The sequence below is a fragment of the Hypanus sabinus genome, chromosome 8, assembly GCF_030144855.1.
Source record: "Hypanus sabinus isolate sHypSab1 chromosome 8, sHypSab1.hap1, whole genome shotgun sequence".
Classification (NCBI taxonomy): Eukaryota; Metazoa; Chordata; class Chondrichthyes; order Myliobatiformes; family Dasyatidae; genus Hypanus; species Hypanus sabinus.
The window spans coordinates 138,507,348-138,524,033 of NC_082713.1; the positions used below are offsets into that span (position 1 = coordinate 138,507,348).

At 42.5% G+C, this 16,686-nt stretch overlaps 1 protein-coding gene across 3 annotated transcripts in view; it reads left to right on the forward strand.

Moving 5' to 3' along the window:
• Nucleotides 1–16,686, forward strand: part of LOC132398473 (rho GTPase-activating protein 8-like) — a 97,655-nt gene that overhangs the window by 13,474 nt on the left and 67,495 nt on the right. For 2 of the 3 annotated variants that reach the window (XM_059977970.1, XM_059977971.1), the window contains exons 2-3: nt 13,616–13,701; nt 14,600–14,671. In XM_059977970.1, the coding sequence (XP_059833953.1) occupies nt 13,686–13,701; nt 14,600–14,671 (88 nt within the window). In that variant the 5' untranslated portion in view covers nt 13,616–13,685. Of the gene's footprint in view, nt 1–9,984; nt 10,029–13,615; nt 13,702–14,599; nt 14,672–16,686 lie in introns of those variants that run through there. The other variant, XM_059977972.1, reaches the window with a different exon arrangement.

The window sequence follows — 16,686 nt, forward strand, 5'->3', positions numbered from 1 at the left end:
GCATATTGAAATACCTGGTGACTACTATAACATTACCCCACATCCTGGGTACTGTTTGGGGGGCCAGTACATTACTCACATTAGGGTTTTTTTTATCCTGGCAGTTTCTTAACTCTATGCACAAGGATTTTACATTATCCAATCCTCTTTCTAAGGATTTCATTTCAAATTTTACCAACAGAACCACTCCAGCCCCTCTGCCTACATGTAGTTGCTGGCATCTTAAGCAAACTCCAGGACCTAGTTTTTGAATATGTAAGAGGTTTTAATTGTTATGAAATTGGTAAACTGAAGCTGGCTGTCTGAAGCCCTGAACTTGAGGACTGGGCTGATTAAATCAGAATATCTGTGGCGTTATGAAGTGCAAAAAAAACTGAGTTGTAGCGTCCAACCTCCCAGGGACTCTTTGTGATATATCACTGGCATTCTTATTGTGAACTGTACTTTCAATGGAAAATAAGAATTTGACAGAAGTCACGGTGCACATAGAACAGAAAGCTGTCTTAAAAGGCCATCATTTCAAAATAGGAAGTCTATATTTTAATGGAGCAAAAGAGTAAGTGAACATTTCTCTTTTACTTGCAGTGCAGCTGTTATTTAAAAAAAACCATAAGGAATACTAGAAACACTTGGGTCAGGCAACAGCCATGGAGAGGGAAACTGATAATGTCTGAAGTCGGTGACTGTTCATAGACAAAACACACCCTGAGTCATTGATTTCGGGAAGCTTCCTGCTGGTGCTCCCTATTACATAAGTTAGTAGAAATCTATGGTTTATGCTTCAGTCAATACTGCATGCATATACAATTGCTGGAAATCTAATAAAATCATCAAGTTTAAAGCAAGACCAAGACTGTAATAATTATTTTTGTTAATGTCTCAAATAGGACAGGAAGAGTAGAATTGCACCTGATGGCCATTTTGGAAAACAACACACTGATTTTTATGTTTTTTTTCCCTTGGGATTTGATTATCAATAAGGCAAAATAGAAAAATTGTGTTTCTTAATTGGCATTATAAACCAATTGTAATATATGTTGTACAATTCATAAAGCAATTATGAATTGTAATTTTTTAAATTGCAAATTTATTTTCAGAACACTTATTTTATGCCAAACAGTTATGAGTTTAATTTTATGATTTACCATTGAAATATTAATGATTTTCTTACATTTAGGGGTAGGCAATTTATTTATCATCCTTTGTGTTTCATAAGATTCATTTCAGGAGTCAGAAAATTGCGTGCTAACTACATTTTATCTCTCTGGCAACACAGTTTTAAAATAAATCCTTCAATTTAAATATCAAAAGAGGCTCTGTTCTGTGGAAGAAGGCACTGTACAGTACATTTCGTTTTAATTCTGTTCAGGCAAGATAATTTAATGAAAGGCATATATACATATTATAAGTGAAATGTAGCATTATCACTGAGTAACAGAAAATTCTAAAGGCTTGTTTTTTGGGTTAAAATCTTCTCAGGGCTTCAACTTCCAGGATATTTTTTTTAATGTTGTTTACATGACTCACATACCAGACATGTTTTTCTTTTGTTTGTGAAATTATGGGTATTCTGTAATAAATTGAGGATTTTTATTACTTACTGCCTTTGTTGCCTTTAACATTATTTTCTGCCAATGCTATGTTTTTTCTCTTCATAGTGTCGTTGTTGTAATATAGAGCTAGTCTCAGAGAGTTCAAGTTTCCTCTCAATAGTGTGTTGGGATGGAACTGGAATATTGCCTAAATAATTAAATCTGCCACTGCACCACTGACATCCAGTTAGTTACTGAGTGATTGCATGTCATTGGGGAGGTTGGGGCCACTGTTTAGAGAGAGCAGAAAATTGAAGGCAATCATGATTGAGCAACAATGGGAAAGAAAACATTTCAAGTGGATGTATCACAGGCTTTTAGATGAATTACTGAAACATGACTCTCAAAATGAAGACTGATAGATACAGGGCGTGCAGATTGCCTGGAATGAGAGAACAGTACAGTCTGTACTTTTCCATAAACAGCCATGGTGGTAGTGAAGATTGTTAAAATCCGCATGAATGCTCTAGATATGTCAAGGAACTACTGCCAGTAAACATTCCCTATAACGAGTGTTGTAATGTGAGTATTTTTAAAAGTAAGTTAATACTAATCGGAAAGCTGTTGGTAACCCCAGGATCCGGGGTTGATGGGGCCTTCCGCTCTTTTTACTCCCAGTGCGCATTGTATATAGTTCCTCCACCCAGGCTGCACGAGGTACCTGGAAGCCTCTATTGTAAATATCATTTGCCGTCCCAGATAAAGATGCTCTTTTGGCCATCAAGTTGTCGGGTGGTCTTTTTGTAAAGTAGAAGTTACCACATATTTTTGGCGACAAGGTAAACTGGTTTTGTGGGCGGGTCGGCCCCGTTTTTGATCAAGAGCTGTGAGTGGGCGAAGAGCCTTGTGTTCGGATGGCTGCGTTAGGAACGATTGGTGTGTTCGACGAGCAAATTGAGGTGTGGCTGGAGTACGAGGAAAGCATAGGCCACTTTTTCTGTGCTAATGGAATTACTGAGGAGGCTAAGAAGTGCTCTATTCTCCTGAGTGAGCCACACTGCAGAAACCGGGAGAAGTTCCATACGACGAACTGGTCAAGCTCGTGGGGAACCACCACAATCTTCGGTGGTGATAGTTCAACGGTTCAAGTTTCACAGCCATGTCCAGAAGCCAGGTCAGTCTGTGGGCGCTTCTGTGGCCAAGCTTCGGCAGCTGTCGGGGCATTACGATCTCGGATGACATGCTCCGTGACAGATTATTATGCGGCATTAATAATGACGCCGTACAACGCCGCTTGTTGGGGGAAACCCCACCGTTGACTTTCAGGACAGCCCTAGAGATTGCTCATGGCATAGAGTTGGCTGCTAATAATGCCAAGGATATACAGAAAGGATATGGGGGGGGTCGCAGTCAGCGGCAGTGCTCCAAGTCAGGAGGGAGACTGGTAGACAGGAAAAGCAGGTGAAATGTTTTCCGTGTGGAGGAACGCACTATGCAAATGTTCGTAAATTCAAAGATACTGTCTGCCATGCTTGTAGCAAGAAGGGACATTTGGTTAAAAAGTGCAGGAACATAAAGGGTGAGGGTAAGCCTGGGCAGGGGAAAGCTCAAAAGACTCGGGCAGCGTCACACCACCTAGGAGAAGCAGACGGAGAGGCAGCGTGTGCCTACAACATGTTTGGGGTGGAAACGGATGAAGGACCACCTGAACCATATTATGCCACAGTCACTGTCAAGGAAAAGGACATTAAGTTCGAGATTGATTCAGGGGCTACTGCATTGGTCATTAGTGAAGAGACCTACAGGAGGACATGGGGATCCAACCTGCCTCCCATCAGACCATCTAAGCTCCAACTCAGGACCTATAAGGGGCAGTCCATACCTCATTTAGGGGTGTTCTATGTGGATGTTTCGGCCGGGGGCCAGAAGGCTAAAGCCAGGCTGGTGATAGCTAAGGACAGTGAGCCCAGTCTTTTGGGCTGCGATTGGCTTCGCAAAATCCGGCTCAACTGGTATGAAGTTAAGTATGCACGCACGACGGAGGACATTCTGCAGCGGTATAGTGATGTTTTCAGGTACGAGCCGGGCACACTGAAGGGTGTGACAGTGAAACTCTATGTCAACCCTGAGGCCACACCATGTTTTCTTAAGCCCAGGTCAGTGCCCTTTGCCATGAAAGGCAAAGTCAAGGCGGAGCTGGTACATTTACAGGGGCTGGGCATCATTGAGCCCATCCAGTTTTCAAGGTGGGTGGTTCCCACTGTTCCAGTTTTGAAGGCGGATAAAATGGTGAGGATATGTGGGGACTACAAGCTTTCGGTGAATCAAGTCTCTAAGCTGGAGGAGTACACATTGCCACAGGTAGATGACCCATTTGTGACCCTGTCAGGGGGTAAGCTGTTCACAAAGCTGGACATGAGCCACGCCTACCAACAGCTGCTGCTCGACGAGGTTTCAAAGGAGTACGTCACCATCAATATGCACAAGGGATTATTCAAATAATGGTTTTTGGAGTGGAGTCTAACCCCGCCATTTTCCAAAGGACAACGGACTCTTTGCTGCAGGAGATTCCGCACGTAGCAGTGTATCTTGGTGATATTTTGATCATGGGAGCCACAGAGGGGGAGCATCTGGCTAACAGAACAGGTGCTGAAGAGACTCTCAGATGCAGGGCTGCGGTTGAAACGCAGAAAATGTGTGTTCCTGGCTCCGAGTGTGACCTACCTGGGACACAAGATCACAGCTGAGGGACTTTGCCCAGTGGAGGACAAAGTGAGAGCTATCAAGGAGGCCCCAAGCCCCAAGAACGTCACTGAACTCAGATCATTTTTGGGCATGGTGAATTATTATGGCAAGTTTCTTCCAGACCCCTCAAAGGTTTTGGCCCCACTGTACAAGCTGCTTCACAAAGACACTAAGTGGCGGTGGGGTGAAGAGCAGGAGGAAGCTTACAAGGAAGTGAAAGAACTCCTGCACTCAGCGAAGCTGCTCGTTCACTGTGACCCAGACAAGGAGATCACCCTTTCATGCGACACTTCGCCCTATGGAGTCGGGGCAGTTCTCTCACACATAATGGAGGACTTTTCAGAGAAGCCTATTGGATTTGCTTCACGTACCCTGACGGCTGCTGAGAAGGGATATTCACAGCTAGACAAAGAAGGTCTGGCCATTGTTTTTGCAGTCAAACGTTTTCATCAGTACCTCTATGGACGTGCATTCGCAATTTATATGGACCATAAACCACTGATGAGCCTTTTTAGAGAGACCAGATGCATCCCACCGCTAGCCTCAGCCAGGATACAGCGTTGGGCTCTCACATTGTCAGCCTATCAGTATACTATAGCGTACAGAGCAGGTGGGGATAATGCAAACGCCAATGCGCTGAGTCGACTCCCTTTACCTGAGACGCCTGTTACTACATACGTGCCTCCAGAGACTGTTTTCTCATTGGAGAGGCTGTCCGAGACACCTGTAAAGGCGACCCAGATCAAGCAATGGACAGAGAGGGATCCTGTCCTGTCTCAAGTCAAGACTTTTCTTTTACAAGGTTGGCCCAGAGTTGTGCTATCTAAATGGAGTCAAGTTAGGAAAAGGGGAAGTACAACGAGATCTAGGTGTTCTTGTACATCAGTCAATGAAAGCAAGCATGCAGGTACAGCAGGCAGTGAAGAAAGCTAATGGCATGCTGGCCTTTATAACAAGAGGAATTGAGTATGGGAGTAAAGAGGTCCTTCTGCAGCTGTACAGGGCCCTGGTGAGACCCCACCTGGAGTACTGTGTGCAGTTTTGGTCTCCAAATTTGAGGAAGGACATTTCTTGCTATTGAGGGAGTGCACCATAGGTTCACAAGGTTAATTCCCGGAATGGCGGGACTGTCATATGTTGAAAGATTGGAGCGACTGGGCTTGTATACACTGGAATTTAGAAGGATGAGAGGGGATCTGATTGAAACATATAATATTATTAAGGGATTGGACACACTGGAGGCAGGAAGCATGTTCCCACTGATGGGTGAGTCCAGAACTAGAGGCCACAGTTTAAGAATAAGGGGTAGGCCATTTAGAACAGAGATGCGGAAAAACTTTTTCACCCAGAGAGTGGTGGATATGTGGAACGCTCTGCCCCAGAAGGCAGTGGAGGCCAAGTCTCTGGATGCATTCGAGAGAGTTAGATAGAGCTCTTATAGATAGCGGGGTCAAGGGACATGGGGAGAGGGCAGGAACAGGGTACTGACTGTGTATGATCAGCCATGATCACAGTGTATGGCAGTGCTGGCTAGAAGGGCCAAATGGCCTACTCTTGCACCTACTGTCTATTGTCAATTGTGGAAGGAGAGGAACTGAGATCTTATGCCAAACGCAAGACCGAAGTCTGCAGGATAGTTGCATTTTCTGGAGGGGCGAGGGTCATTGTGCCTCCCCCTGGCTGTTCACAGATTGTGGAGTAAATTCATGAGACTCACCCAGGGGTGTCTCGAATGAAAAGCTTTGCAAGATCCTACGTCTGGTGGCCAAGAATGGATCAGGATCTGGAGAACAAGGTAAAATTATGCACGCAATGTCAGACCAATCAGAACGTGCCACCACCAGCTCCTTTGCACCCATGGGAGTGGCCAGTCTACCCCTGGTCTAGGCTACATTTGGACTTGGCTGGCCCCTTTATGGGGCAGATGTTTCTTGTAATGGTAGATGCACACTCCAAATGGATCGAAGCTCACATCACGAGCAACATCACAACCCCCTCAACCATAGACAAACTCAGGCAACTGTTTGCAGTCCATGGGTTGCCTGACACTCTGGTCACTGATAATGGCTCAAAGTTCACCAGTGAGCTATTCAGTGAGTTCATGCGGCAGAATGGCATTCGTCACATTTGGACGGTCCCTTTCTACCCAGCCTCAAATGGTTTGGCTGAGCGGGCTGTTCAGACAGTGAAGGAAGGCCTGAAGCAGATGACAGGGGACTCTCTTAGTGCCTAGCTTTCACGTTTCCTGGTTAAATACCACCTCACTCCACAGACTACGACTGCACGCACTCCAGCAAAGATGCTGATGGGGCGTAGGTCTAAGTCAAGATTGGACCAGCTGCACCCGGACATGAAGGCAAAAGTGGAGAGAAAGCAGGAAAAGCAGAAGGAGGGACCTGATCAACATGCATGAGACAGACAGAACAGGATAACAATGTCTATGTGAGGAACAATCAGCAATGGCTACCTGGTGTAATTCTTATGCTGAGTGGTCCAGTCTCCTATGTTGTTAAGCTGATTGATGGGTGTGTTTTCCACAGACATCAGGACCTGCGTCATGATTCCGGCTCAGAGGTAGACAGTTCCATGGGGTTTCCAATGGTGAGACAGACTACTGGGGAAGCATGTCCACCAGTGACTTTGCTAGAGGGAGACACACTGGCAGAGGGGGCAGAGTCCCCTGAAGAGGATGGACATTCTCACGTAGACACACAGACCCCTCTTGTGTCCCCAACACTAGATCCAACCAAAACATCCTCACCAGTGGTGCCTGCTGGGTCACTGGGGATAGTGCGTAGATCGCAGCACCCTCGCAAACCACCTGACAGACTGAATCTTTGATTGGATAGTTTCTTTTGTTGTTAGATTGAACTTTGCCAGTTTTTTTATAGGTCTTTTTGTATTGGTAATCTGTTGCTAATGATACCACTGTTTTTATTTCCCAGTTCTATATTTGGGGAATTTTAGATTTTAAAGGGGGCGAAGTGCTGTAATGTGAGTATTATTAAAAGTAAGTTAATACTAATCGGAAAGCTGTTGGTGATGAGAGGCAAGATCCGGGGTTGGCGGGGCCTTCCGCTCTTTTTACTCCCAGTACGCATTGTATATAGTTCCTCCACCCAGGCTACACGAGGTACCTGGAAGCCTCTGTTGTAATTATCATTTGCTGTCCCAGAAAAAGATGCTCTTTTGGCCATCAAGTTGTCGAGTGGTCTTTTTGTAAAGTAGAAGTTACCACAACGAGACTATAGATGGATTCAGTACTTGGGTGTCTGCAAAATCACTTTTGAAAAAGATAACTTCAACAATTAAACAGTTTCTCTACTTAAAGGAAGGATGCGTGCTTCACTACTTTTTCTACATCCATTATTGAGTGGCTAGGCACAGCTCAAATACCATCTGTAAATTTGCTGATGACACAACAATTTTTGGCAGAATCTCAGATAGTGACATAGAGGCATAAAGGAGTGAGATAGATTGGCTGGTTGAATGGTGTCGCAACAACCACCTTGCACTAAGCATCAGTAAGACCAAGGAATTGATTGTGGACTTCAGGAAAGGGAAATTGGGGGAACACACATCTCATCGTGGATTTAGCAGTGGAAGAGGGTGAGCAGCTTCGTATCTAGGTGGCAACATTTCTGAAGATCTATCCTGGGCCCAAAATATTGATGCAGTTATGATGAAGACATGCCAACAGCTATATTTCATTAGGAGTTTGAGGAGATTTGGTGTGCAACCAAAGACTCCAGCAGACTTCTACAGATGTACAGCGGAGTGCTAAGTGGTTACATCACCATTTGGTATGGAGGCACCAATGCACAAGAATGGGAAAAGCTGCTGAGGATTGTAAACTCAGCCAGCTCCACCATGGACAGTAGCCTTTCCACCATCGAGGACATCTTCAAAAGGTGTTGCCTCAAGAAGGTGACATCAATCATTAAGGACCCCACTGTCTAGGATATACTCTTCTCATTACTACCACCAATGAGGAGGTACAGGAATCTGAAGACCCATACTCAATGTTTTGGGAACAACACCCCCCCCCCCCCCCCCCACCGCACCATCAAATTTCTGAATGGTTCATCAACCCATAAATGGTATCTATATTGCTCTCGTTATGCACTGTCCCACTACCTAAAAGTGCTCCTCAGGGCATGTGCCTCAAATAGCCTCTGACAACCAAATCCAACTCCTGGCCTCCTCGTGTGGCTTAGCCTCTAAGCCTTTTGGAACTGTTTCTACTGACAGGAGAAGGGGCGAAGGCGGGTCCTGGCACCTTAAAACCAGTGCTTCAGGTAGATGGAGCTCGTCAGCCTGTGAAGGCAGTCCATCTAAGAGAGGGAAAACTCTGATTTCAAACCTCCGCTGCCTTGCAGCCATACCCACTCATGGGAAAGGCTTCGGCAGTAAACCCTGAGGACAAATCCAGAGCTGGAGTCCCTAAGGCAATCCGACTTTGTCTTCGGCCTTGTTCTGGCAACTCCTGCAACATCACTGGTGCCAAGCTGTATTGGCCCTTGTCCTTCCCTTGGACAACATCAGTGGCATGGAGAGGGGAGACTCTCTGCATGGGCAACTGCTGGTCTTCCATACAACCTTGCCCAGGCCTGCACCTTTGAGAGGGTGCAGATCCATGGTCTCACAAGCCTAACAGATGCCACACACTGCTGCCACAAAACAACAGATTTCACAACCTATGTCAGTGATAATAAATCTGATACTAATTCTGAATTGAACAACTTTCATTACCTGGGACAGATCTAGTGGGTCTGTAAGTGTGTATGATTTAAAGAGAAGAATAAGTGCATGAGGTTGACTGGAGTGGGGGGAGGATTTGCATAGAAAAGGAGAGCTTGTGTCCATCTCCTGCCACGAACATGGATTTCTTCTCCAATAAAAAGTTGTCTGGAACCAACATCACAAAGAATGCAACAAGGATTAGTGAGGCTAAAGGTTGTATCATTTGGGCCAAGGTTGGAGCAGACAGAAAATGGCTTGTCAAAGGAAAGGTGGCAGAAAGCTTTTTGTAAAATCTGTTAGCTTCTCATTGGGGTGATTCAATTGTACTTTCCAATTGTCTATATTTTATACCGTAACAATAGCTTTACAGGATTATTCTGATCATCAGCATAATCCAGATCCAAAATTTACTGCTTCTGGAATTATCATTTTATCAGATCTATGGAACAGCTGCACAAAGACAGTAAGAGATAAGTTCAAAGTGCAAAGTAAGACCCATGTCAGAAATATTCTCATCAAATGAGACGTGAAGTGGTGATGAGCAAAAGACACACAGAGTGGGAGAGATGGACGGTGCCATCCCATCCACAGAGGGTGGAGATATATCTGGCTTTGACTGAGGAAAGATCCAATTTTCCAAAGAGCTATGAATACATTGCATAAATCTTATGTACAGGTAGTGGAGCTATTTTTATACATAATGATGGGATATGTGGTTGAGATGCATTTAAGTTATTTACTGACTATAATCTGTAGGAAAGTAGAACCAATGATAATCAAGTTGGTTTCTACTGCATTTAAGGAACTAAAATATGTTTCATGCACGGATTAATACCTTCAGTGTGAAGCAGTAGATTAAAAGAAAATTGACTGAGACTTGTAGCAAAGATTTTGCTGAAATTTGAATGTATTAATAAGATTGCTGGTATTATTTTTCTGTAGAAAGCAGCAGGACCATAAATAGTGCCCTCTTCACCAGAACCATCATGGACTAAACTCAATGTTAAAGTGAGCTGCTAAATTACTTTTAAGGATTGGCAAAAGCAAATCTTAAAACTTTTTTATATTTGTATTCCTTTATGACATGATGCAGCTAGCAGGTTATAATTACAGTATAAAGGAATTTATGGAGGTGTGAAAGAAACACCTTTACAAATTCTTGATATTTAATTATTTTTCTCTTCTGATAAATGTGTCTTAGCTGTAGACATTGTCATTTTTTTTTACTCTCTACTTCTGATATTTGTGTATCTGTGTACTTATAATGCTACTGCAACACTTAATATTGCTCCCAAAGGAAATCTATCTATCTGTTCAGGAATGGGATGAGAATAATCTCCTAGCCCTGTAATTCTGTATGCTGTTGGGAAAGTTTTCTGCTATCTAGTCCTTCTTCTGGCCCTCATAATTTTACAATCATTTATTGGGTTCCCCCTCAGTCTGCTCTACTCCATGTTAAACAAACCCAAACTGTCTTATCTTTCCTCATAAGTGCATTCCATCCCCAGACAACATCCGAATGTTCACCTTCAGCCCATTAGTGTATGCCAAAACCATTTAAACTGCCTTCTCCCATGACCTGCACCGAGAGCATCGCCCTCTGTACCTTTACCATTGAAGTACCTATCCAAATTTCTCTTAAACATTGAAATCAAGCTTGCATGCACCACTTATGCTGGCAGCTTGTTCCACACTGTTATGACCCCCTGAGTGAAAAAGTTTCCCCTCATGTTCCCCTTAAACTTCTCCTCTTTCTCTCTTGAGCCATGACCTCTGGTTGTAGTCCCACCCATCCTCAGTGGAAAAAGCCTGCTTGCATTTGCCCTAACTATACCCCTCATAATTTAGTTCAGCTCTGTCAAATCTCTTCCTAGTCTTCTACGTACTAAAGAATACAATCCTAACCTATTCCATCTTTCTTTATAACTCGGGTCCTCCAGACCCGGCAACATCCTCGTAAATTTTCTCTGCACCCCTTCAACCTTGTTTACATCTTCCCTGTAGGTTGGTGACCAAAACTGCAAACAATACCTCAAATTAGGCCTCACCTCGTTGTCTTTTACAACTTCAGCATAACATCCCACCTTCTGTACTCAATACCTTGATTTATGAAGGCCAGTGTGCCAAATGCTTTATGACCCTATCTACCTGTGAAGCAAATTTCGATGAATTATGTACTTGAAATCCCAGAACCCTTTTGTTCTACCACAATCCTCAGTGCCCTGCTGTTCACTGTGTAAGACATGTGATGGTTGGTCCTACCAGTGCAAAACCTTGCACTTGTCAGCATTAAATATCATCTTCCACTTTTCAGCCCATTTTTTCAGCTGATGCAGATTCCTGTGCAAGCCATGATAGCCTTCCCCACTGTCCACTATATCCCCAATCTTGGTAACATCCGCAAATTTACTGATCCTGTTAACCACATTATCATCCAGATCATTGATGTAGATGACAAACAACAAAAGACCCAGCACTAATTCCCAGTGTTCACAAGCCTCCAATTAGAGAGGCAATCCTCTACCATTACCCTCTGGCTCCTCCCACAGAGCCAATGTCTGATCCAGTTTACACTCATCCTGAATACCGAGTGTTTGAAACTTCTTGACCACCTTCCCACATGGGACCATGTTGACAACATCCACTGCCTTGCCTTCATCCATTTTCTTGGTAACTTACTCAAAAAAATCTATAAGATTGGTTAGACATAACCTACCATGCACGAAGCCATGCTGGGAATCCTTAACCAGTCCATGTCTATCCAAATACTCACATATCCGGTCCTTTAGACTACCCTCCAATAACTTTCCCAGAACTTACGTCAGACTCACCAGCCTATAAATACCTAGTTTCTGTTTGGAGCCTTTATTAAACAGTGAAACAGCATTGGCTACCCTCCAATCTTCTGGCACCTTTGCTGTCTCTAAGGGTGTTTTAAATCTCTCTGCTTGGGCCCCTGTAGTTTCTGTACTTGCCTCCCAAAGGGTCCAAGGGAACACCTCGTCAGGCCCTGGAGATTTATCCACTCTATTTGCCTCAGGGTAGCAAACACCTCCTCCTCTGTAATCTATACAGTGTCCATGAAATTGATGCCACTTTGCCACTCTTCTATAGACTCTGTCCATCTCCTGCGTGGATACAGATGCAAAGAAAGAGTTTAAGATCTCCCCCATCTGTTTTGGCTCTATACCTGGATTGCCATTCTGGTCTTCCAGAGAACCAGTTTTGTCCACTGTGATCACATGCTTTTGATAATAAGATGATCAGAACTGTACACTGATTTCCAGCAGTGACCTAACTAATGTTCCATAAAGCTATAACCTTCTGTTGTTCCTTATGTTCTGCTGTTATGGTTTATGGCACAGCAAATAAAGACAGACATTCCATATGCCTTCTTCAACACCAGGACTATCTGTGCTCCTAGCCTTGTTAGTTCTCCCAAACCCCCTGCTAATTTTCTACCTGTATTACTTCTGGACTACTACAATCTTCATCACCATCAACAACAGTACAAACTTTTATGTCATCTTCATACTAGTCATACTTCCTGTCTTTACACCGGAGTTATTAATGTGTATAACAAAGTGAGAGTTCCAGTGATATCATCAATCACAAGGTTACAATCAAACACCTTCACTTTCTGTGTCCCATTACTGAGACTATTTTGGATCCAATTTGCCAAGTTGCCTTGGATCCCATCGACCCTTAACTAGTTCAGAAGGGTTTCTGTATGTGACCTTGTCAAAGGTCTCACTGAAGTCCATCTTAACTACATCACCCATACTACTCTTATCAATAGTCTGTTGCATTTTCAAAACATTCAGACAGAATTTTCCCGTAATGAAACCAAATTGACTGACTGATTAATTCCTTCCCTTCCAAGTATAGATTAACCCTGAATCAAAGAATGTTTTCCAGTGATGGCCTTACCACTGATATTGGACTCAGGCCTGTAATTACCTAATTTATCCATGCTACCTCCTTGAATAAAATTACCACATTGCTGCCCTCCAGTCAACTGGCACATCGCCTGTAGCGAATAAAGACTTTGAAATCTCTCTTGGGGTCACAGTGTTCTCTATTGTTTCCTATGGGAGCAGCTTGTGCTTCTGTTTTCTTGTGTTTTATGTTATTGCAAACAGGGCCAAAAGGGAGAAGGAAGCAATGATGAAACTAAATGAGCATGTTGCAGATGTTAGTCAAGATTACATGAATTGTGACACAGCATGGGCCCAGAAGCCATCACCAGGTTACAGACACCCATACATAATGAACAAGCTCCCATAATGTTTTATTCTAAGCTCCAATATGTGTACGTACATTTGCGCATACAATGGCGCATGTTTCCTCTCTACTTCTGGTCATTGTTCTTCTAGAACTTGTGTGTTTTTGATGCCATTCATTACAATACCATGGAGGCACAATTCCTATACTGTGTGATTTTTTTTATGCATGTTTACTTTCTAACATGGACAAAATCAACAAGGATGGCTATAAAAATGGAACATGTTCATTATCTGTGAATGGCCTATATCATTGGTGAGGAGGGAAGTCACTACTGATACTAATAAAAGAAATTGTATGTTTCCTTTCAGACTCTAATTTAGCCAAAAGTGTGATCCTTCGTTGGAGAAAGGTCTCTGTACAACACTCCAAGAAGCTGATATGAACGTAGCGAAGGGTAAGTGTAATAGTCAAGGTGCTATGTTTTACAACATAATGCTGTTGACACATTTGAATATATTGACCAAATGACACAAAGTATATACATTATTTTGAATAAAGTTCATTTTTTATTAATAACTGTTGATTTTGAGACCAATGCCCAACTGCAATTGAGTTCGGTTATTGGAATTTGACAGGAATGTGAGAAAATCTTCCTGTAAATGTGTAAGTTAAATATCTTGGGAACTGGTAGTTTTGCTAAAGGTTAACATTGGTTGCTAAATGACAGAGCCTCCTCAATAAGCGGACTATATTTGTATCAAAATACTGCAGTCCTTTTCACTGAAGTATGAAGTCCTCTTCTTTGTGATTCTGTTAATGTCATACCAAAAGGCTGTGCCCAATGAATTTACTCATATGACTTTACTGTTTCTATGCCCCCACCAGCCAACCCATAAATAATGTTTTAAAAAATAAAGCTCGATGCATTAGGATGAAAGCATTTGATCCACTCCTATGCATGTCTGTACAATGGCTTTACTAATAAATTTAGTTAATAAAATTCAGTGTGGCAGAAAAAATGCTTGGTCTCCTGTCTTAATTTATATAGCTGAAGTTGTTATGTCTTGTAATAAGAGTCTGTGACTGTGTAGCATCAGAAATAACATGCTAGTTCACTTTTAAAATACAAAGCTTTATGATTTCTGATAGACTGGGGTTGCTTATTGATAATCCGATAAGTGTTGCTGCAGAAACTTTTCAAAGGCAGGAAAAGTGTGGGGTGTGAGTGTGATTAAAGGAGAAGAAAGCTGTTACCATATTGCCTGGGAGGCCTAGGGCAACATGCTGTAAATATGTTGGAAGAGAGAGGATTTTGAGTGATGAAAGTTCTGTCTTTGTGTTCATTCCATTAGTTGGAGAAACCCCTCTGGATCTCAATCATCCTTTTTATGATGTGGCAAGGCATGGAATAGTCCAGATAGCAGGTGAGAAAATTAAACTGTCTTTCCTCCTTTATTCACCTTGTTTTCCAGAAACAACTATTGCGAATTCTTCTTAAACTGGAAGTCTTCATTGAAGATTAAGATGACACTACCGAAGAAGCGCAACAGCTTACTTGCTCAAAAGCAAAAGAATTTGATTAAACGTTATTAATGACACCATTTCTTTTCTGGGCATCTCTAGAGATACGGCTCGTTAGCCCCTCGCTAACCACCACTGGACCCAGCGTTGAGAAAACTACCTTTCACAAACTTCATACGTCTAGTGTAGGATTTGACTTGGGTCCTGCCAAACCCGTGAGGTTCAGATGTCTTGTCCAACCAAGCCCCGATTTGTATGTTTGATTTACTGCCCCGTGCAATTGCCTGTCAGCAAGAAATAGCAAACTGTATACTGCACATGATTATAAAGGAAATATATTTGTGATTGTTAACTTAAGCAAAGAGTTATCAAAGAAAAGAAAGGAAAAAAAAACAAACAAAAAGGACCCATTGTAATTTAACAGTCAAATGTACACAGGTTGGAGCTCAAATCTTCCAAAAAGCCAATGTGTCCAATGTACTTGCGGCACCAACTCGTGTTCACCCATCCCCAGTAGAAATCCCCCACTTGGGCTCCATTGGATCACGTATTCCCTCCGGATCGAATCCTACAGCTGGTTCCCTCAAACTTCTTTTCATCTCCTGTCAAGAAAGACCTCAAACCACCTCAGTGTCTGTCACGAACCCTCTCCCCCAACATTCTCTGGAAACTTCTTCCAGATCCACCCTCCTGATTGGATGAAACAACATTCCTAAGCATCCATTATCTTTAACGGTAACCCAAACACGACCAGCAGATAACAGTGCTTCTACAGAAAACCATTACATGAAATACCCTACAACATTAGCTATAAACTCTTTACCAGGGAGTTAATAACACTTTTTTAAAGTAAATTGTAGTAAACTATCACTGCAAACAATGAGAGAGTATGTATGTGTGTTTATACTGTAATCTACACATACATACACATTGTTTGCAGTGATAGTTTAACACAATTAACTTAAAGAAAATACAATATTTTAAAAATCTGGTGGTCTTATAACAAGTTGCTAATAACAGACATTCCACTGATTTTGCATAGATAAGTTAACCTGTCACATAGCCACCATTCACATAATATGACCCCTACTGCTGAAATCAAGAGGTTTCCAGAGAAATAAAGAGCAACTCTAACCTTTAGAAAACTCACTAAACAGTTGCATATATGTAGGTAATTATACTAAAATCCAAACACACACAAGAAAGTTAAACTATGAGTGAAATAAAGTTTATACAATAATAAATGGAAAAAAAAGTAAATCAGCGATATGCCTCTACTTCCTCAGGACCCCAAACCTTACCAGTTTTTATTGATGCACATAGAAAACGTTCAAAGTAAAGTCAGTATCAAACTGCATATATGTTACAATATACTACCTTGAGGTTCATCTTCTGGCAGGCATTCACAGGAAAACAGAATAAAATAGAATTTGTGAAAAGCTATGCCTAAACAGACAAAGACTGACAAACAACCGATGTACAAAAGCAAACAAAATGTGCAAATAAGATACAGTACTGAGAGCAAGTTGTGAAGAGTCCTTGAAAAGGAGACTATAGGTTGTAGAATGAGTTCAGTGTGGTGATGATTGAAGTTATCCAGGCATCCTTTTTGAATGCATTGTTATTTGGTATGGCAACTGCTCTGCATGTGAGTGTAGAAACTGCAGAGTTGTGAATACAGCTTAGAACCCTCCCCACTATGGACTCTGTCTATACTTCTCAGTACCTCAGTAAAACAGCCAGCATTATCAAAGATCCCACCCAACCGAGATATTCTCCCTTCTTCCCTCTCTCACCAGACAGAAGTTGGACAGAGTCAAGAATGGGGTTCTCACCTGGCTGTTGTAAGACAATTAAACGGTTCCCTAGTCCAGTAAGTTGGACTCTAGGCTTCACCGTTTCCTTTGTTGTGATCTTG